The sequence below is a fragment of the Salvelinus namaycush genome, unplaced genomic scaffold (assembly GCF_016432855.1).
Source record: "Salvelinus namaycush isolate Seneca unplaced genomic scaffold, SaNama_1.0 Scaffold743, whole genome shotgun sequence".
In the NCBI taxonomy this organism is placed as follows: domain Eukaryota; kingdom Metazoa; phylum Chordata; class Actinopteri; order Salmoniformes; family Salmonidae; genus Salvelinus; species Salvelinus namaycush.
The window spans coordinates 96,777-119,030 of record NW_024061468.1 but is presented as its reverse complement, the minus strand read 5'-3'; the positions used below and the strand labels follow the sequence as shown (position 1 = coordinate 119,030).

General features: G+C 40.7%; 1 protein-coding gene across 3 annotated transcripts; it reads left to right on the top strand.

Annotated features, from left to right (window-relative positions):
* The first annotated feature begins 13,532 nt into the window (after window positions 1-13,532).
* Window positions 13,533-18,839, top strand: LOC120042690 (protein transport protein Sec16A-like). 3 transcript variants are annotated; one of them, XR_005476219.1, is made up of 6 exons: window positions 13,533-14,072; window positions 15,150-15,206; window positions 15,307-15,406; window positions 15,507-15,680; window positions 18,184-18,321; window positions 18,488-18,839. XR_005476219.1 is itself a non-coding variant. In XM_038987487.1 (5 exons), the coding sequence occupies exons 1-4, from the start codon at window positions 14,858-14,860 to the stop codon at window positions 15,677-15,679; spliced, it is 516 nt and encodes a 171-aa protein (XP_038843415.1). In that variant the 5' UTR covers window positions 14,782-14,857; the 3' UTR covers window position 15,680; window positions 15,801-15,866. The 3 variants fall into 3 exon arrangements, 1 of the variants encoding a protein (XP_038843415.1); XR_005476218.1 differs by lacking the exons at window positions 18,184-18,321; window positions 18,488-18,839 and adding an exon at window positions 15,801-15,866 and having other exon boundaries at window positions 13,545-14,072; XM_038987487.1 differs by lacking the exons at window positions 13,533-14,072; window positions 18,184-18,321; window positions 18,488-18,839 and adding exons at window positions 14,782-15,043; window positions 15,801-15,866.
* Window positions 18,840-22,254: the final 3,415 nt, after the last annotated feature.

The window sequence follows — 22,254 nt, the reverse complement described above, 5'->3', positions numbered from 1 at the left end:
TTGTTTTTAGAGAGGTGGATTTTTAAAAGTAGAAGTTCAAATTGTTTGGGTACAGACCTGGATAGTAGGACAGAACTCTGCAGGCTATCTATCTTGTCTGAAAATGTTGTAGTTAGGGATGAAAATGTCAGAATTTTTGGTGGTCTTCCTAAGCCAGGATTCAGACACGGCTAGAACATCCGGGTTGGCAGAGTGTGCTAAAGCAGTGAATATAACAAACTTAGGGAGGAGGCTTCTAATGTTAACATGCATGAAACCAAGGCTATTACGGTTACAGAAGTCATCAAAATAGAGCGCCTGGGGAATAGGAGTGGAGCTAGGCACTGCAGGGCCTGGATTCACCTCTACATCACCAGAGGAACAGAGGAGGAGTAGGATAAGGGTACGGCTAAAAGCTATGAGAATTGGTCGTCTAGAACGTCTGGAACAGAGTAAAAGGAGGTTTCTGGGGGCGATAAAATAGATTCAAGGTATAATGTAAAGACAAAGGTATGGTAGGATGTGAATACAGTGGAGGTAAACCTAGGTATTGAGTGATGATGAGAGAGATATTGTCTCTAGAAACATCATTGAAACCAGGTGATGTCATCGCATGTGTGGGTGGTGGAACTGAAAGGTTGGATAAGGTATAGGGAGCGGGGCTGGAGGCTCTACAGTGAAATAAGCCAATAAACACTAACTAGAACAGCAATGGACAAGGCATATTGACATTAAGGAGAGGCATGCTTAGTCGAGTGATCATAAGGGTCCAGTGAGTAGAGGTTGGTTGGGGTCACGGCGATTCAGACAGCTAAACGGGCCATCGGTAGCAAGCTAGCATAGGATGGAGGTCTGTTTTTAGCCACCTCGTGGCTAAACAGAGTTTGAGAATCAGTTATTCAGAGCCTTGCAGAACTGTACGGGAATAGCCAATTCCAGAACCTCCCCATATCATCCACAGGGGAATCCGGTGGAGAGATTTAACCGTACACTGTTGTCAATGTTGCGCACACTAGATGAAGAGGAAAAAGGCCAACTGGGGTGATTATCTGAACAAGGTCATTCATGTATATAATTGTACCACCAGTGATGCTACTGGGTTCTCACTGTATTTCCTGCTATTTGGAAGGGCTCCACTGCTACCTGTTGACCTTGTCTTTTGGTTACAGATAAAGGAACAGGAGAAATCATACCAGGATTATGCTAAGAAGTGGCAGCAACAGATGGCTGAAGCCTATGACATCGCCAGTAGAAACATGGAGAAATCAACAGCAAAGGGAAAAGCCTACTACGATCGGAAGAAAATGAGTTCGGTTCTGGTCTCAGGGGATCGTGAACTGGTGAGGAACATGTCAGAACGTGGGGGGCCGGGAAAGCTAAGATCACACTGGGAGGACCAAATACATGTGGTGGTAACCAGGAAAGGTGATGACAGCCCTGTCTATGAGGTCAAACCCGAGAGCGGTACAGGCAGGGTCCGGGTTCTGCACCGCAATATGCTCATGTCATGTAATTCCCTACCATTTGAGGAACCTATTGAAACTCCCAGTAGAGGTCTGTGGAGAAGGGATCCACCCCAGCAAAATCAGCAAAATGGGGAGAGCGCTGAGTCTGAGATCTCAGATGAGGATTCTTATCCAGTATTCATCAATAGGCCACGTAGGGATAAAGAGAGCAGACAGAGTAGCACACAACTAGTATCAGATAATAGTGAGGAACGGGGTCAGACTGATACAAACTTCACTGTGAAGGAGTGCCAGCCAGTCCTCAGAGAGAGCCCGGAAGGACGGGTAAATATGGAAACAGCTGAGGGCTCAGAGACTCAATCATCTCATGATGAAGTGGACACTGATTCATTGGGGTCACCCATGATCTTTCCCCGCCGTTCAGCCCGGCAGAGGAGGCCCAGAGACATTCGAACCTATAACACTTTAGGGCTGCCAAGCTCTTATCAGGATACCAACTAGAGATGTTCTGATGTGTATATATTTTCTTGTTTACCTTTACTAATCACAGTGTGATAATATTTAGTGGGGGTTGCGTCTGCCCATAAAGGCAGACTGGACATGTCTAGATAGTTATATGGCTGTTAGGCCAGTTTTTTCTGTTGTTCTCATGACCAGTACTTACATCTTCTGTTTGTTTTGAGGCTGGTGAAATGTTTGGGACAACATTTCGTTTTTGCAGGGGGGTGTTGTAAGGGGTCTTAGTACAGTTGTATTCCAGCCACTAGGGGGTACTCTGGTGAAGCCCATGGGAAATAAAGAAATATAGTTTAAGTGAATTGGGAAAAGTAAGAATGAAAAACTAAAGAAAGTCTGTAAACGGCTGTTACCTGTGCTGACATGATTAAAGGTGAATTAAACTGTACTTTTCGCATTGTAGTTTATATGATAAGCTCATTGGAAGGGTAACATAAACAGATACATGTGCTGCCTTTCCAACTGATGTGAAGTTGGAAATATTCATATTTCCAACAAATATTCATTTGAAAAAGCAATAGACTTTCACATTGTAGGCCTGTTGTATAAATAATGTAATCATAATATATGCCATTTAGCAGATGCTTTCATCCAAAGCGATTTACAGTCATTTGCACATACATTTTACGTATGGGTTGCCCCGGGAATCGAACCCACAACCCTGGTGGTGGGATCGGCATTCTCTACACAGGATCATCATTTATAATGTAATATGTGTTTATAACAGTGAATGACATTGATAATAAAAGTCTATAGCAGTGTAATAAGTGTTTATAACAATGTACAGCACATCTACCAACGCACCGATGCGTTTCAAGAGCCTAGACTATTTTGTTTCAGAATCCTCAGACCCCTGACAGGGAGTAGCATAGGGGATAGTGCCATCTAGTGGAATGGAAATTAAACTATTATTCCAGATATTATTTAATAAAGAATATTGAAAACCTAAATTACTTTTCAGAGATCAGAGAAACGAAACAGAACGCATATTGAAACAGGGAAATATACTACAATTTGTGATGTGTTCAAGTAAACGATGGACTTATAATTTGAAGCTTTTTGCTCGATTTGGAATGTCGCTGATTTCATGTAGCTCTCCTGCGCATCATTTACTAAACAAAATCCCGCAAACGTAAAAGCGCCAGAATTAAACATCGCGAGATTGTAACTATGTGTGAGAGTCAGAGATTTGAAAGCAGACGCTTTCATCCAAAACGATTTACAGTAATGCGTACATACATTTTACGTATGGGCGGCCCAGGGAAATTAGACTTTTTCTAAAGTTTTTCGAAGCAATTTCTTTACCTCTTTCTTTGTAATACTGTATGTATTCAATCATTTCGAATTGATCTCTTCCCAATGGGCACATACATCAATTACATTTTTATTCCATGTTAGTTCAACGTAATTTCATCGAAATTACATGGAAAAAACATTGATGCAAAGTGGGTTTATTGTGTCACAGTGAATTTTATAATCTGCAGTCAATTTCATTATGTTTTCATGTGCCATGATTCTGACATTTGACATATGATCCTCATAGGATTAGGCTAAATAGTTTCAGTGGTGCAGTAAATGTAATCTCAATTCAATACGATGTGCATATACGGTACATATAGCCAATATAGCTATTAAACCCATGTTCAGTGACTGTAATCTGTGACGCAAGTGGCCGAATATGTTTGTGACGTTCCATGGAAACCATGGTATTGTTTAAAACTCGATTCTGATTGGCTTGCAGGTCATTCTACAACGTAAATTATAAATGAAAACGTGCTTTTATCTCAGTGTGACAGATTCACAATACCGAGCGTGTCTCAAACCGTACCGCGCTTTTATCTGCCTAAAGGTATCTTCACCCACGACTGGATAGGCTTTTTAGATACGCTTGTCCCAGGTAAGGATTTGAGTCAAACTATAGCCTACTTTTAATCTTTTAGTTCCCGAACTCAAGTTACTCCAGTCAAGTGATTAATCGTAAAAGTTAGTTGTTTTGACTGAGCAGTCCAATGGCCAATGCTGTTTTTGGACTATTACACCCTCTGCTATATACTATGATGAGCCAATAACATGCATAGATTATACATTAGGCATTGCACAAATCAGGTCAGAATATAAAGTTGCTATTTCCGTCAACTCAAGTTACTCAAGTCAAGTTACTCAAGTCAAGTGATTAATCTTAAGAGTTAGTTGTTTTGACTGTCAAAACAAATAACTGATGGATTATTCCAAATTAAATTGGCAATTATGCATCACAAATTCACAATATTACTTGTATTTCAATTATTCATCCAGGTCCAAGACATAAAGTCGCCTGAAAGCTGTGTAGCAATAATTCCAGCTCCTGATCCATAGGATGGTAATCACATACATGATTGGCTTAATCAAGAATCATGGATACCTTTCATGTGAGTACTCACACACCAGATTTTTTTGACATACCTCAGAAGGAAGATACCTCAATATCTGGAAGCACTGTCTCATGTACAATTGTTAATGATTATCTCTGAAATGTCTAACAAAATGTTGACTTGATCGTTTCATCAAGACCTTCTCATCACAAGTTGGAACTAGTTGTCAACATTGGGACAGTGCTGCCCAAAATAACAGGGGCCAATATTTTCATGGAGGTAAGCACTACATTTCTGATGGGTTTAAAGACTGTATTACATTATCTAAATTTGAGAAAGTAAACCCCAGCTGTTGTTATTCTTTTCACAGTGCCATGAATGTTATTTTCACAGTGCTCATTATGCCATGAATGTTTCATTGCTCAATAACCATAGATATTTTTCCTCTAATTTGGCTCCCGTTCCTCCAACAGTGAGCAAGACCTGCCAGCAGAGCTCACTGGAGCAGGGAGACAACCCATCATCCTTTTGGCGCCTGACAAAGTACACTTATTTTCTTCTAAATAACACTATAGTAATATCATATGCACAAAGTTACATTCCTAATAAGATTGGTTTTAAGTGAGAAAGAATCCTAAAGATGGTCCAATGGGCATGGTCTGAAGCCTCTCATCTCAGTATGTTGAACCACCTGATTTCTTGCAGGCTTGAGATTCAGATCCTGCTGAACGATGTTAAGCAGTCGATTAACCACATGCAGGGGACGCTGAACACCATGCAGGGGCAGTGTATTGAGTTGCAGACTGCCATATCTAAGGTAGTGTCAGATGAGTCTCAGATACAGAAGAATAGGTCTATGGTGGTATGGTGATATGGATTGAGATGGTGATTATAATAATGATGACTAGCGGTACCCCACCCTACTGGCGGTAAATCATTGGATCTGATTAATTCAATTCAATGCAATTCAATCTTTGAGGACTGCAACCATAGAAATACAATTTCTTTACACTAATAATAAGCTATTGTCAACTTCCCGTCTATGGTTATCTTGCTCATTGCTCACTGTTACCCTATGTGTGCAACTATTATTGATTTATCACAGAAAAATAATTTGGTTGCAAATGTACCTGGTACCATGTAAATAATTGTTAGGCTACTCATTTTGAATCCACCGGTGGCAACTTGTGTGACCATAAAAGTCTGTGTGCGACTGGGCACAGTTAAATAATTTGGTTACTGACCTGCCCTACATCATAGAAGGCCCTTCAAGTCGGAACTAGGAAATTCTGACATTTCTGACTCGCTAACTCGTTATGGAATGATGATTTCAAGTTTCCCACTTGTGAAGTATCAGAAACAACCAGTAGGAAGATCTACGCTAATAACTTACATTCATTTAACTCTGAGGTTCCAAGTTTCCGATGGCATATGAATGCGTCAATAATTGCCATGGTAATTTTGAATGTTCAGTCAGTGAGCATTATGGGTAATTGTCCTACATACTTTTTTTTTTTTTTTCTTTTTTTTTTTGGGGGGGTGGATCAGCTTAATATTGCGGAAAGAATGTTGCTTCCAATGTAATTGTCTGCATCATTTCCAATCCCCCATATTTTTTTGGGTAAATATATATATCCATTCACGTATGCATACATATACACATATATACATACACATACCTACATAGACATACATACTTTTTTAAAGAGTATACCTTTATTATTATTCCCCGCAAACCCTACCACCGATCCCCCAATTGGAGTAAACTGATAAACATTTCTGTTTTTACCTTCAATTTATACATCTTATACACATTTTACAGACACAGTCTACTTTATAATAGTTCTCTCTTGTTTGTTCTTAGTCCTTCCTCTATTTCTGTTGTCCATCCAGTTTGATTTCCACTTGTAACTGTGCTATTTCACAATAGCTCCGCACCTATACACATTTCACAGATCCCGTATGCCCTACATTGTTTATCTTGTTATTAGTCCCACCCTTCAGCTCCACTCAACCTTTCCCATCTATCTTCCAACATCATCCATTTCGGATTTTTATTTGCCATATATTTTTCAACTGTGCTGTGATGCTTCACAAAAGATTTGAATCTTCCTATTCTCATAGCTTCCACGGATTGTAAATTAAAAATAAACATTTTTGCTAAAATAATTATTATATTATTGATTGATTGACTATGGCTTTTCAAATCCCCCAGTATTGCTATCTGTAGCGTTAGTTCTACGCAAATGTTGCAATTCTTCAACCATTCCTGGACCTGTGACCAAAAACGAACTACATGCGGACAATACCAAAATAAATGGTCTAATGACTCTGCCTCCTCACAGCAGAATCTACAGAGCTGGGAAGATTGTATCCCCCATATATATAACATTCTATTAGTTGCAAGAATTTTGTACAATAATTTAAATTGAAAAATTCGAAGTTTTGAATCCGGCGTTGTTTTGCGTATCAATTCATACACCATGTGCCATGGAATGGGTACATCGAAAATCTCTTCCCAACTATTTTGCAATTTATATGGCACAGCTGTAAGTTTTTTGGTCCTTAAATGAAATTGGTATATGTTTTTATTTATCACACTTTTCTTTAACCATTTATGTTCTTTAATATAAGGCCGACATACAAGTTCCTTACTTTTATCCCCTTCCACCTGCCTCTTCCATTTTTGTGGTAATGCTGCAATTAATTGGTTGTAATTTTGGGTAGAGCAGACATTTCCATATGTCTGCGTTAGCTGCATGTGTGACATTACTCCACCAGTCCTTTTTATGATATCATTCACAAAAATTATACCTTTTTTAAACATTTCTTCGATAAATACAGTTTTTTTATCAATTACTATATTTGAATTTAACCACAAGATTTGTTGTACTATTTGTTCCGTCCTTTCAGGTGGATTAAACTGAAATTGCAACCAACTTTCTAAGGCTTGCTTAAAAAATAAAGATATTTTGGAGATTATTTCCTTTTCAAGCAACCGAAAGTGAGCAGGTGTAATCTGAATAAAGGGAAAAAGGCCCTTCTTGAACATAGGATGAGACATTCGTACCAATCTACTAGAGAACCAGTTTGGATTTAAGTATAACTTTTGTATGACTGATGCCTTTAGTGAGAGGTCTAATGCTTTAATATTTAATAATTTCTGCCCTCCGAATTCATATTCGTTATATAAATAGGCCCTTTTAATTTTATCTGGCTTGCCGTTCCAAATAAAATTGAATATTTTTTGTTCATATAATTTAAAAAGCAGGTCACTAGGTGTAGGCAAAACCATAAGCAAATAGGTAAACTGTGATATGATTAAAGAGTTAATCAGGGTGATTTTCCCACAAATAGACAGGTATTTTCCTTTCCATGGTAGCAAGATCTTATCTATTTTTGCTAACTTTCTATAAAAATTTATTGGAGTGAGATCATTTCTTTCTTTTGGGATTTGTATACCGAGTATGTCCACATCACCGTCAGACCATTTAATTGGTAAACTACATGGCAATGTAAAATGTGTATTTTTTAGTGATCCAATACGTAATATGGTACATTTATCATAATTTGGTTTTAATCCAGAGAGGATAGCAAATATATCTAGATCCTCTAAGAGGCCGTGGAGAGATTCTAGTTGTGGTTTTAAAAGAAAACATGAATCATCAGCGTACAATGACACCTTAGTTTTTAGGCCCTGGATTTCTAATCCCTTAATATTAATGTTTGATCTAATTTTAACAGCTAACATTTCGATGGCAATAATAAATAGATATGCCGATAGTGGACAACCTTGTTTTACTCCTCTAGATAGTTTAAAACTTTCTGAGATGTAGCCATTATTTACTATTTTACACCTAGGGTTACTATACATAATTTTTACCCATTTTATAAGAGATTCCCCAAAATTGAAATATTCTAGGCATTTATATATAAACTCCAGTCGTACTTTATCAAAAGCCTTTTCAAAATCAGCTATGAAAACCAGGCCTGGTGTCCCCGATATTTCATAGTGTTCTATTGTTTCCAGTACTTGCCTTATATTATCTCCAATGTATCGTCCATGTAAAAAACCTGTCTGATTAGGATGAATAATATCTGACAAAACTTTTTTTATTCTATGCGCCAAGCATTTTGCTAGGATTTTTGCATCACAACACTGAAGTGTAAGAGGTCTCCAATTTTTTAAATGGACTGGATCTTTATATATACCACTTGGGTCCTGTTTCAGTAATAATGATATCACACCTTCTTGTTGCGTGTCTGATAATCTATCATTTATATAGGAGTGGTTAAAACAAGCTAATAATGGTCCTTTGAGTATATCAAAAAAATGTTTGTATACTTCCACTGGTATGCCATCCAGTCCTGGAGTTTTCCCATCCTTAAAGGCCCCAATTGCATCAAGTAGTTCCTCCTCTGTAATTAGGCCTTCACATGAGTCTTTCTGTACAGATGTTAATTTTACATTATTATTAGGGAAAAAATCCATACAATTAGTTTCAGTTAGTGGAGATGGAGGAGCCTGAAACGAAAATATATTCTTAAAGTACTTTACTTCCTCTTTCAAAATATCATTTGGTGAATCATGCGTGACTCCATCATTTGTAACAAGTTTTAATACGTTTTTTTTGGTAGCATTTCTATATTGAAGATTGAAAAAGAATTTGGTGCATTTTTCCCCATATTCCATCCAGTTCGCTTTATTTTTGTAATATATTACACTGGATCTTTCTTGAATAAGTTCCTCCATTTCTTTTTGTTTTTCCTCTAACTTATTCTGTGCCTCTATGGTACCGTTTTTATTGTTATCTAACTGTACTGTTAGTCCTTCAATTTCCTTTGTTAATATGGACTCTTTTGATCGAAATTGCTTTTGTTTTATAGATGAGTACTGAATTGCATGGCCTCTAAAGCCACACTTAAAAGTGTCCCATACAATATGGGGATCTGCTGTACCTATGTTATGTCTAAAAAAGTCAGTTATAAATTCTTCTGTCCTAGTTCTAAACAATTTATCATCTAGTAGGCTTTGATTAAATTTCCAATATCCTCGCCCACGTGGAAATTCTGTAAGAGTAATATATATGCCAATTATGTGATGGTCCGACCGCATTCTGTCCCCTATCAAACACTTTTTAACTTTTGGTGCCAGAGAGAATGATATAAGAAAGTAGTCAAGGCGACTAGCTTGATTAAGCCTCCGCCATGTATATCTCACTAGGTCAGGGTATTTAAGTCTCCATATATCCACTAATTCCAATATATCCATGACATTCCTGATTTCCTTAAGTGCCTGAGGGTGATAGTTTGTAGTGTGATTTCCTTTCCGGTCCATAGAGGTATTTAAGACCGTATTAAAATCTCCCACTATAATAATAGAGTCTAGTGTTGCTTGTAGAGTTGATACATTCTTATATATATTGTCAAAGAAGCTTGGATCATCATTATTCGGACCGTATAGGTTAATAAGCCATATATGTTTATTGTCCAATAACATATTTAAAATAATCCATCTACCTTGAGGATCTGTTTGGACAAGTTGCACATTTGGATCAAAGTTATTATTAATTAAAACCATCACCCCTTTTGAATTTCTTTGCCCATGGGAGAAATATATTTCGCCCCCCCAGTTCTTTTTCCACAAAACTTCATCTAAAACTGTCGAATGGGTTTCCTGTAAACAGTAGATATTATAATCCTTCTCTTTTAGCCAGGTAAATACTGATCGTCTTTTCTTATTATCTGCTAAGCCATTACAATTGTAACTGGCTATACTTATTTCACCACTTACCATAATGAGACACACCTTTCAATTATTTTTATCAAAATATATGTTTGTAAACGTCCTATTAAAAAGTAACATAATGATTGAGTGTCTATATAGTTGTACCATGACATTTGCATCTCCACTAAGCAAACCTCCAATTGGTCCCCACTATTCCACCCGCCAAAAGCCCCCATCTCGAGTTGGGTTGTCATCCCAATGACCGGCAGACCACCCCCGACCCCCCGCATCGCACAGCCCCGGACCGACTGGGATCCATCCTTCGAAAAGTGCACACAGCGCCATCCACCGAACCGAAGCAGATCCATTGCCAAATGCATTTCCATCGCCCTCACCTCTATTTTTATTACATATTGCTGTGAATCATCCTCTATAGTCCCTAACATCTTTTACTTCTTCCTTCGCAACAGTTGTGGGATACACACATACACCCACACACATTCAGCCCTTACCCCCACACAACCATAAGCTCACCCTCTCAACAATTGCACCATCCCAGAGCCCAACTCAAGATGGATCATGATTTACAAATGTACTTGCAGTTGCAGCTGCATGAGAAGGCCTGCAAGACCGCGCAAAAAATGAGCATAAATGTAGAGATTTATTTACCATTGTCACATCCTAAATGATGGAGGTCAAATGTACACCTTCTTCCTGAAACACCCACAATACGGTCATCCATTTTGACCATGTTCCCAAGCATCTCCATGCAGTCCGACTTGATTTCGTGCCACCAGGGCCACAATAATATACCCCCTCTCTGAATGTCCGAGTGTGACCCCCTCCCCATGGGTTACTGCAGCTAGTGTTGCCAGCACTGCCACTGCCTGGGTGGGGGCACCCCACCGGAATCCCCACCGGCTAGGTACAAGGTCGTCAAGGTTCTCATTAGCAGCTTTGAGAATTCCTTGTTTATTATGCTCTCCCTTTAGGGGGCTTTGGCTTTGCAGGACCAACCCTGCCAAGCAGGCTCAGAATCTTGAGGGGGCAGTGCTGCTCTTGGTCCCTGACCTCATTTTGGCTGCATACAGACCGCTTACAGCATGCACATAAAACAGTTAGGGACTTCTCCTTAGTATCTGGGCCATTCATGTGGGTGTCTAGGGTATAGGGCCATGGACCGTACCATTAAAATAGGATAATAAATAATTAGATATAATTTATTTTAAAAATGTAGTTCCCCATGATAGGACAATAAATAAATAAGACGTATAATTCATTATAAAAGTATATCCATCATCTGAACAACATTGAAAGCCCTCTCATACCCGGCCCACAGCAATACACTGGCTCTGGGATATGCAACTATTTCATTACTCACTCACTCAACTTTCCAAACATAACAAATAAAAATAAACACACACCACACCATCCAGACATACTGTGCCTTCTGTTTACTTAGTTTTTATCTTCACTATGTAGAAATAGTGCTTGTGTTCAATTAGTTATATATGAAGATTTATAGAAAAGCTATATTTTGTATTGTATTGTTACAATCAATAACCGGGCTTGAATTGTGTTTGAATTGAATTGTCCTACATACTTACATCAAATGCTGTAGTAACAGTGTCATTCCAAACACAATAAATGTGAAAATTAACAAAGATACAAAATATTGCTAAAGTGAAGAAAATCAACTCAAAATTGTAGGAGGAAATGCCCCTGCAGCAGGGAGGCTTACGGTATTATAATATATTGTAGATAACATTAATATAATTTGTGTATTTACAGTATCAGCACACATACAAATGAAAGTATATGCTATGGATTGATCTACACTGAGTGAACAAAACATTAAGAACACCTTCCTATTGAGTTGCCCCCCCTTGGTGGTGGACCATTCTTGATACTCAGGGAAAACTGTTGATCGTGAAAAACACAACAGCATTGCAGTTCTTGACACAAACCGGTGCACCGGGCACCTACTACCATACTCTGTTAAAAGAGACTTAAATCTTTTGTCTTGCTTATTCACCCTCTGAATGACACTCATACACAATTCATGTCTCAATTGTCTAAAAATCATTCTTTAACCTGTCTCCTCCCATTCATCTACACTGAGAAGAAGATTTAACAATTGATATCAATAAGGGATTATAGCTTTTACCTGATTACTCTGTCACAGAAAGAGAAGGTGTTCTTAATGTTTAACACACTCAGTGTATGTGTAATTTTTTTTACCTTTAGTAATTTTTTTTACCTTTTACCAAGTCAGTAAAGAACAAATATTTTTTTTCAATGAAGGTCTAGGAACTGCCTTGTTAAGGGGCAGAACGAAAGATTTGTATCTTGTCAGCTCAGGGATTTGATTTTGCAACCTTTCGGTTATTAGTCCAACGCTCTAACCACTAGGCTACGCTGCCGACCCAATGACGTTATAGATTCCAAGCGGTTGATTTTTTAGGGAATGACTATATGCTCTATATTATACCTGCAGATCATCATAGCAGCCGAAGTTGCTGTGCAGAGGGAGGAGATCGTCCGAGCATCAGGCCTCATCCCGTCACATAGTGAGGGTATCCTTCAAACAGCCAGTGTCCCTGCACAGAGGGAGGGGATTCTCTCAGCAGCTAGCATCAATGCACAGAGGGAGGAGATCCTCATTTCGTCAGGCCTCATCACTGCACAGAGGGAGGGGATCCTCCAAACAGCCAGTGTCCCTGCACAGAGGGAGGGGATCCTCCAAACAGCCAGTGTCCCTGCACAGAGTGAGGAGATCCTCCAAATAGCCAGTGTCCCTGCACAGAGTGAGGGGATCCTCCAAACAGCCAGTGTCCCTGCACAGTGAGGGGAACCTCCAAACAGCCAGTGTCCCTGCACAGAGGGAGGGGATCCTCCAAACAGCCACTGTCCCTGCACATAGTGAGGGGATCCTCCAAACAGCCAGTGTCCCTGCACATAGTGAGGGGATCCTCCAAACAGCCAGTGTCCCTGCACAGAGTGAGGAGATCCTCCAAACAGCCAGTGTCCCTGCACAGAGTGAGGGGATCCTCCAAACAGCCAGTGTCCCTGCACAGAGGGAGGGGATTCTCTCAGCAGCCAGCTTCAATGCACAGAGGGAGGAGATCCTCATTTCGTCAGGCCTCATCACTGCACAGAGGGATTGGATCCTCCAAACAGCCAGTGTCCCTGCACAGAGGGAGGGGATTCTCTCAGCAGCTAGCATCACTGCACAGAGGGAGGAGATACTCCGATCATCAGGCCTCATCCCTGCACGGAGGGAGGGGATCCTCCAAACAGCCAGTGTCACTGCGCAGAGGGAGGGAATCGTCCCAATGGCCAGCGTCCCTGCGCACAGGGAGGGGATTGTCCCAAAGGCTAGTGTTCCTGCTGAGAGGGAGGAGATCCTCCGATCATCAGGCCTCATCCCTGCACAGAGGAAGGGGATCCTCCAAACAGCCAGTGTCCCTGCACAGAGGGAGGGGATTCTCCAAACATCAAGTGTCCCTGCACCGAGGGAGGAGATTCACCAGTCAGCCATTGTCCCTGCACAGAGGGAGGGGGTTCTCCGAGCAGCTAGCATCACTGCGCAGAGGGAGGAGATCCTCAGAGCATCAGGCCTTATCCCTGCACATAGGAAGGGGCTCCTCCGAGCATCAGGCCTCATCCCTGCACAGAGGGAGGGGATTCTTCCAGCAGCTTCTTCCATCAGCTACTATCAGAATAATAAGCTCCTCAGAGCATCACAACTCACCCCTGCACAAAGGAAGTTGAGATTCCTGATAGCCAGTGTCACTGCGCAGAGGAAGGGAATCTTCCCAAAGGCCAGCGTCCCTGCGCACAGGGAGTGGATCGTCCCAAAGGCTAGTGTCCCTGCAGAGAGGGAGGAGATCCTCCTCACAGCCAGTGTCCCTGTGAAGAATGAAAACAATCATCCACAACCACCTCCCATCATCCCCATGGTGGCACCACTGTGGAAATGGGATGGTGGAGCGTGTCCTCCACCTGTGGATTTCTATTCCAAGAGAAGAGGTCACTTAACCTTACCTAATTAGTAAAGAAATTACCATTGTGATAGCTTGATAATAAGTTGTGATAGGTTAAATGTATGGCTCATGTGAGTGTATATCTGTAATACTTTCATGCATTTTCTACATAACACAGGTTTAGCTACATTTTACTTTTACATTTTAGTCATTTAGCAGACGCTCTTATCCAGAGCTACTTACAGTAGTGAGTGTATACATTTTCATACTTCCTTGAATCTCTCCAGGATTTCGCATGGATTTTTAAAATATTAAATATGCTAGATTTTGCAGCGACAATTACGACATTTTGCATAGTAATATGCAATTGTTTTGTCCAATTTGTTGCAAAAATGCGCTGACAAGGGAAAAAACTGTGTTGACATGTGGCTTGATTGAACCATATTATGCAGTAAATGTGCGGTGATTGGTTGAAATTGCGAGCCCTCTTTTTGTACTGTGGTAATGGGTCAGTTCTATGCGATAATATTGTGATGATGTGACTATTTTATGCAGAAATAGTTTGGTGATTGGTCAAATTTGTAAGCCCTCACATAATATGCAGGGAATTGTTGATTTTGCAACCAAAACAATGCGATTGCAGAGTCCTGGAGTAACCTCCCAGTAATCCCTGTGACTGCGTGTAGGTTAAGATTGGGTTGTAACAGAGTATCAGAGCCAGACGTTCCTACCTGTCAGCCAGTAATTGTTCTGTATGGTGACATGAGCAGAGTGGCCTGACTTCTCCCACTTATTACAGATGTCCGACTTAGATATGTTGAGCATCCTGCTATGATGTCCATCACCAAGCCGGAACACTCCGATGCCAACCCTCAGTTCCAGACTGGCAGCCGGCCGGTGGCTGAGCCCGAGACCCCTGCTGTTCACAATAACAGTGGAGGCTGGCTCAGCTGGGTCTTTGGGAGTGGAAGAGCTAATAAGAAGGAGGTTCATCTACCTGAGGACAAAGACAGATCTGTAAGGAACTGGTTCTTAACACTATATTCTATATAGAGACAATTGAGTGGATTTTGTTTTATTTTTTTTGTGGCTTGCTTCACATTGCTAATATCTTCTTCCTCAGATTGTCTGGGATCCAACTCTGCACAGATGGGTTAACAAAACTGAGCCCAAGGCTGAGGTACTTAAATTCAATTCAATTAAAAACAGTGAACAACCATTGTATTTCAACTGTGATAATATTACTAACAATTTGGAAAATGTGTTGATGTGTTTTACAGAACAAGTGTGTACCACCACCTCCACCGATGGGGACATATGGATATCAGGGGAACACTGGCAGTGTCCCCAAAGGAGTGAATCCTTACTCTATGAAAGCAGGTGAATATTGCTTTAGAATACATGTGGTTTAACCAAGACTGTGTCAGCCAATCATAGATGTCCCTGGTGATCTCCTGCTAACACCTTCCAAAACTACCAGCAGGTCTATGGGGCAGCAGATACCCTACAATGAATTACAATGATAGGACCAACTCAAAGCCTCCAAGCCATGGGCCTGGACTGCTTCCTAGACAGCTCTCTGGCTTGCTCCCTCCTTCACACTTTGACCTCATGGCACCAATGGTTGTGCCACCTGACACTCTACCCTACTGAGGTATGACTCTGAAAAATCCTTCCAAATTTTATTCATTCATCATTAACTGAGATTTTACTTTAACATAGCAAATGGCTGAAGTAGCAAGAATGTTAACTATTTTTTATTTTTGACCAACAGGCCATTTGCCCAGAGTGGATTTGCCATACATAGATTTTTTCAGCATTAAAAAACTTCAGCATTAAAAATCTATTAAAAGATGATCTTTTAATTAAATCTCTCCTTTGTGTCCTCATGTTCACATTAATTTGATGTGTTCTATCATCGTTTACAATGCTTATTGCTTCTGCTTTGTTTTACTTACTGATAAGTATATATTATACACATATATTTTATTTTAGACATTACAAAAACATATTTTTGTGCATTTTGGATTTCCTGCATTTACTTACTGTACAGACAAGTATATTTTATACACATATAAAAAAAATGTACATGTTTTTTTAATGTATTCCATAGACAGAACAAAATATATTTAGATGCATTTTGAATTCCTAAATGTCAATATTTTTATTTTCTATGTCATGTGTTTATTCCCATTTATGTACATCCTGTTTACACCTCACACACATGGTCAGTGGCTTAAATAAGAAGACAACAGTAACATGTCAGATATAGTTTAAATGTATTCATTGTTGAGTTTGCACCCCAATATGACACTTTAAATATTTCACAGAAGACTGAAATGTAACAAAACACCTATTGTGTTTATTGAGATGTACACTGAGATGCTCAGTTGGTCAATATTCCCCTCCAGTGATTCCCCAACATCTTGTCAACATGGGCCTCAATGATCTCAAATATATTGTCCATGTAAAAAACATGTCTGATTATAATTAATAATGTCCGACAATACCTTTTAATTCTATGCGCTATACATTTTGCTAGCATTTTTGCATCACAACACTGAAGTGTAAGGTGCCTCCAATTTTTTTATGGACTGGATCTTTATATTTACCACTTTGAATCCTGTTTCAGTAATAATGAAGGAGTGGTTAAAACATGCTAATAACGGTCCTCTGAGTATATCAAAAAAGGTTTATCAGAGTTATTGACCTCACAAGAAGTCAGATTCGAGTAACTTACATTGTGGTGCTGAAACTTGAAGCAGCAGCCACGGCACAATCAATCGGAAATGGACAGCTCATGGTGCTGAAAGTAAGCAAATTTGAGTAAACATTATTCATTTTAAACGTCTTCATTTTAATTAGGGATATGTGTTGCAGCCTATTTCTTCCTATTTAAGAAATAAGAGGTAGGTCTACCTGTTTGACAGATGAAAAGAGGCTATAGGCTGCTATATCCATAGATATGTTAGTCAATTCCTCCACCCGCCATGCACTCTTTAAATAGCCCACCTCTTTATCTGTTAAGACTTACAGCTATTATTGTCACGTTCCTGACCTTATTTCCCTTGTTTTGTCTTTATTTAGTATGGTCAGGGCGTGAGTTGGGGTGGGCTGTCTATGTGTGTTTTTCTATGTTGGGGTTTTGTGTTCGGCCTGGTATGATTCTCAATCAGAGGCAGCTGTCAATCGTTGTCCCTGATTGAGAATCATACTTAGGCAGCCTGGGTTTCACTTTTGGTTTGTGGGTGATTGTTGCCGTGTCTGTGTTTGTTTCGCCACACGGTACTGTTTTCGTTCGTTTGTTCACGTCGTTTATTTGTTTTGTATTTTGTCCCGTGTTTTTCGTCTTCGTTTAAATTTATTAAAAGCATGTATTCAAACCACGCTGCGCTTTGGTCCGATGCTTGCTCCTCTTCAGACGAGGAGGAAGACGAGCGTTACAATTATGTATGAGAGGGTATGCCATAGGCCTACCTTTTCTTAAAGAAAAGGGCAAAAAGTACACTGTTTAAGATTTTGAAGAAAATTAAACGGATGTGATTATATACAGTTATCTATAACAGCGCTTTGGTCCGCGATACTTAATGCTAGAAACAAGCTGTAAAATAGGAATACCCGGTAAAGACGTGACTGCATATTGGGATTGTTGTTTAATTTGGAAATAATCTAATTCTGTCACTATCAATTGATTAAGCTATTCACGTTCTGAACAATAAAATCAATTTAAACAAAGACAGCTTTTTGGAAAACACTTTTGACCTCTCGTTGGGTTAAGCCAAGGAAGAAGATTAGCCAGCAGTTAAAGCTTACATTTTTCTGCGTCAGTAGGCCTACTCGGTCTGGGGTGGAAAGGTAGGCCTAACTTGAAAGTACCATGCTCAGATCCCTATTGACGTCTCAGAGTTAATTATTTGCAAACGGGTTCAGTTTCGTTGCAAATAATACACACTTTTGACATTGTAGAAATATAATAATATGAGGACTATCTGTCTATACTGTAATTTCAGTCATTTGTGATTTATTAAAAAAGTTTCTACTAATACTGTATGGTAACTCTATTGAAGTCCACTCTTGTACAGCACACTAAAGGTGAATCTCTTTCTCTACAATTTAGGAGATTTTAAGATATTTTGTTGTTTGTGATGGTACTCTAGGTGCGAGGGCCATCCTGTGCCACCAGTCAATTGATGGTGGATGACCTTCTGACCCCGTGCTCGCCAGGTGACCCGGCTGCCATAGAATTGACCTGGATGGATGTGCCTAGCGACAAGCTGCTGTAGCCCATCTGCATGGTGAGAAACGCACAGACATACTCACATTCACTGTTCACAAACATACTGGAACATGCTGTTTCAACATACACATCCAGGCATTGCAAACTGACTCTCACATTTGTGTAATTGCTGAACCATGCTCATGATTTTGTTTCTCTTCTGTGTGTGTCCCTCTGCCCTCCAGTCCGACATGCTGCCCTCACTATATACCACGCAACCCACAGTCAACATGGAGGTCTTGTTCAAGGTCAGGAAGTTCACAGAGGACTTAGAACAGGAGGGTTGAGAGCTCCTGGTTGGCAGCCTTTCGGTAACTGGCCCAATGATCTAACCTTGAGGCTACGTGCCGCCCCTTAGAATGTAGGGTGACTCCCCTAGTGGGTCCTGAACCCAGGTCAGCAGCACTACATTGCTGTGTGTCTGTATTGTTGAGGGTATATTGGTTTAGTAATACTCATTCCAGTTCTGGTCCCAGAGGGGATCTCAATACTGTTACACGTAGCCATGATCACCAAGCTACCCTTACTTAATTAAACCTGAATTCAAAAAGAACAAGATTTGCTTGTCATTATTTTATTTTAACTTGTATTATAGTATACCCACATTTCTGTCCACAACTTTTGAATCAGGTACCATTTAAATGTAAGGTGCTTAATACAGTTCCAGCCACTAGGGGGTACTCTGGTGAAGCCCATGGGAAATAAAATAAATATAGTTTAAGTGAATTGGGAAGAGTAAGAATGAAAACTAAAGAAAGACTGTAAACGGTTGTTACCTGTGCTGACATGATAAAAAGTGGAGTACACAGTACTTTTCGCGTTGTAGTTTATATGATAAGCTCATTGGAAGGGTAACAAATTTGGAGGCACCGCTGAGATGTATTTTCATGTGAGCACCGGCCCATATTCCTGGAACGGACAACGAGTGAGAGACATTGGGAGAGTAGCTAGCTAACGTTAGCAGGCTAACCACCTAACGGAGTGTAGCTATCTTGCCATTGCCTGCATTGTCGCCACGTGAGTAGGACAATATGAGTCGAGAGAGGGAAATGTTGTTGGATGAAATCGAACAGAGTTTATGGACTTTAACTGAGGACAATTTACGGCACTTGTGTGTAGTTGTGGAATAGGAGGTGTAGATGACTGAAGTAAAAGGAAAGAGCCATCGCGCTTTGCGGCGCAAATTGATGGAAGATTACTGTGAGAAGGAAGCTTTAATGGAATCAGAGGATGAGGGAATGTCTTACCTGCTTCAACTGAAAGACGAAATCAAAGGTATATCGGACTCTGAGGATACTGTGAAAGTCTGCCTTACAAATCCCAGCCAGTCGGCGCCAACGAGGCAAGTGGACAGCAATATGGAACGCCGTTTGGGTCTTTGCGTGTCAAAAAGATGCACGTCAAATAAGCTTCTTTAGCAATCAGGACCTGAATATGACTCCAGGTCACACAATAATTTAACACGTTCATTCATTCTGTACGTAGTTATTGCACATTGATTACACTCTCACTCGTATTTCATATGCCACAAAGATTCACCGATACATATGCTACGAGTCAAAGATTTCGTCACTGATGATCACATTTGCTTTAAGGTCGTTTGGACTCCGCCCAAGTCTCAGGTAGTGATGATAGACGTTCACTCAACTTCTGTTCTTCCGAGGTAAAATTAGGTAGCTAGTTAACAATAGCAGCCCAATTTCTCAAAAATTGTAAATCTACCATCTCTGATTGCACACCAGACTGCTGCTCACGGACAGAAGAGATGGACTTCAACCATCAATAGCCAGGTAACGTTAACTTAATGTTAGCTAACGTTAGCTATCTAACGTAGGTGTTGAGAGAGTGAGTGGTGTAACGGCTGCAAAAAAAGTAACTCAATAATATAACACTAACGTTACCGAACTACCAACGGCGTTAGCTAGCTAACGTTAAATACGTTAAATCTGCCTGCCATTGATATTTAACTACTCAAGATAGCTAGCTAAAGTTAATTGTTCATAATCTAACGTTAATTATGGAATCTATAAAACGTTAACTAATTACTGCTGCACAGTAACGTTAGCTAGCTAGCGATGTTGAATGAAGATACTTTTTTTGAGCTAGTTTGTAACTAAAGTACGTTAGTTAAAACTGCATCGCCTGTCAATGCACGGTTGTCTTCATAGGTCGGAGGCTCAGAGTTGGCACAGTTTAGACAAGAGAACACTTTAGGGGAACTACATGCAGATAAAATGTCACTGGACCCGTCGGGTCTGCGGTCTATTTTTCAGACTAGAGACCATGTTGCGGAGCCTTCGGTGGGCAAGTGGTCATTTGATTGATGAAGAGATGGCCAGCAATCTAATTGCTGTTGCAGAGGAGTTCCTACAAGAGGCAAATGACATCCAACAACGGGAACCTTACGAAAATGCCAAGTTGTTATATTTATATCATTTTTTTTTGGTATGGCATGTGTGGCAAAGGCTGAGATTGTATCATTTTACTTGTCCTGTGTTAAGTCTCCTGTGTCAAGTCAATCAATGAAAAAACATTTGGTTGGCCTATAATGTTGTTCCTATATTCTATATGGTGATCTTATAGTTTTTTAACCTAAAGTTTTTAGGAGTGTATTTTGTAATTATTTATTGTATTTTTTTATTTCATTGTCCTGTCAAGCGCCTTTGGAGGGGAGGCGGTATCACATCACCAAGGAGCAGCTTGAGTTCCTCATAGATTGTCATATGACCATCAGACAAATGGCAGATGTTCTCAATGTGTCGCACTCTGTGGTCAAGTTGCGCATGAGGTAAGTTACTGTAATCTAATAAAGCAATTGTAACACAAGAGGGAGATCTCTACATCCCCTCTAGATTTGATCACATTCCTGATTGATGTATCTTGTTGTGTTATTTTTGTATTTAGTCATTTTCAGCTTTTCAGGTCCTACTCACTGTTGTCAGATGCTCAGCTGGATGAGAGGATCAAAGAGCTGATATCAATAAAAACAGAATGGCGTCACTATAAGAGAAAAAATGGTTTTGTAAAACAAATGCATCTTGTTTTTTAGGTGTAGGATTGTTATCCATGGTGCTGTGGAGGGTTACAGCAGACTTGTTGTGTTTCTGAAGGCCTCTGACAACAACAGGACCGCCACAGTCATGGAGTCATTCGAAGCAGCCATCACCAGCTACGGAACACCATCCCAGGTGAGATGTGACCGGGTGGTGAAAACAACCGCATCTGTGCCTTCATGGAGCAGTTCAGGGGTGGTGAGAGGGGAAGTGCCCTCAGAGGAAGGAGCACTCACAACCAGAGGATAGAGCGGCTGTGGGGGGACGTCTGGCATGGAGTCTCCAACGTTTACCATGACCTGTTCACCTTCTTGGAGACGGAGCAGATCATCGATATCAACAATGAGGTGCACCTGTGGGCACTGCACTTTGTGTTCCTGTCACGGGTGAACAGAGATCTTGCTGTGTTTGCCAGTCAGTGGAACCACCATGGGCTGAGAACTGTTGTTCGTCTCGGGTTCCCTGGCAATGCAGAGGGCCAATCTGACAGCAGTAAGGGATTTGTTCGCCCCAAATTCAGCCACCATCAGCTCTCAAGCCACCACCTCAGTTCCTCCAACCACCACCTCAGCTCCTCCAACCACCACCTCAGCTCCTCCAACCACCACCTCAGCTCCTCCAACCACCACCTCAGCTCCCCCAACCACCACCTCAGTTCCTCCAACCACCACCTCAGTTCCTCCAACCACCACCTCAGTTCCTCCAACCACCACCTCAGTTCCTCCAACCACCACCTCAGCTCCCCCAACCACCACCTCAGCTCCCCCAACCACCACCTCAGCTCCCCCAACCACCACCTCAGTTCCTCCAACCACCACCTCAGTTCCTCCAACCACCACCTCAGTTCCTCCAACCACCACCTCAGTTCCTCCAACCACCACCTCAGTTCCTCCAACCAC

What these genes read in the sequence shown, in the direction of transcription:
- LOC120042690 (XM_038987487.1), top strand. Translation starts at nt 14,858, where the DNA reads ATGATGTCCATCACCAAGCCGGAACACTCCGATGCCAACCCTCAGTTC. An exon ending in AAACTGAGCCCAAGGCTGAG is followed by an intron (nt 15,207 to 15,306) that starts GTACTTAAATTC and finishes TGTGTTTTACAG; the next exon opens with AACAAGTGTGTACCACCACC. An exon ending in TCCTTACTCTATGAAAGCAG is followed by an intron (nt 15,407 to 15,506) that starts GTGAATATTGCT and finishes CAAAACTACCAG; the next exon opens with CAGGTCTATGGGGCAGCAGA.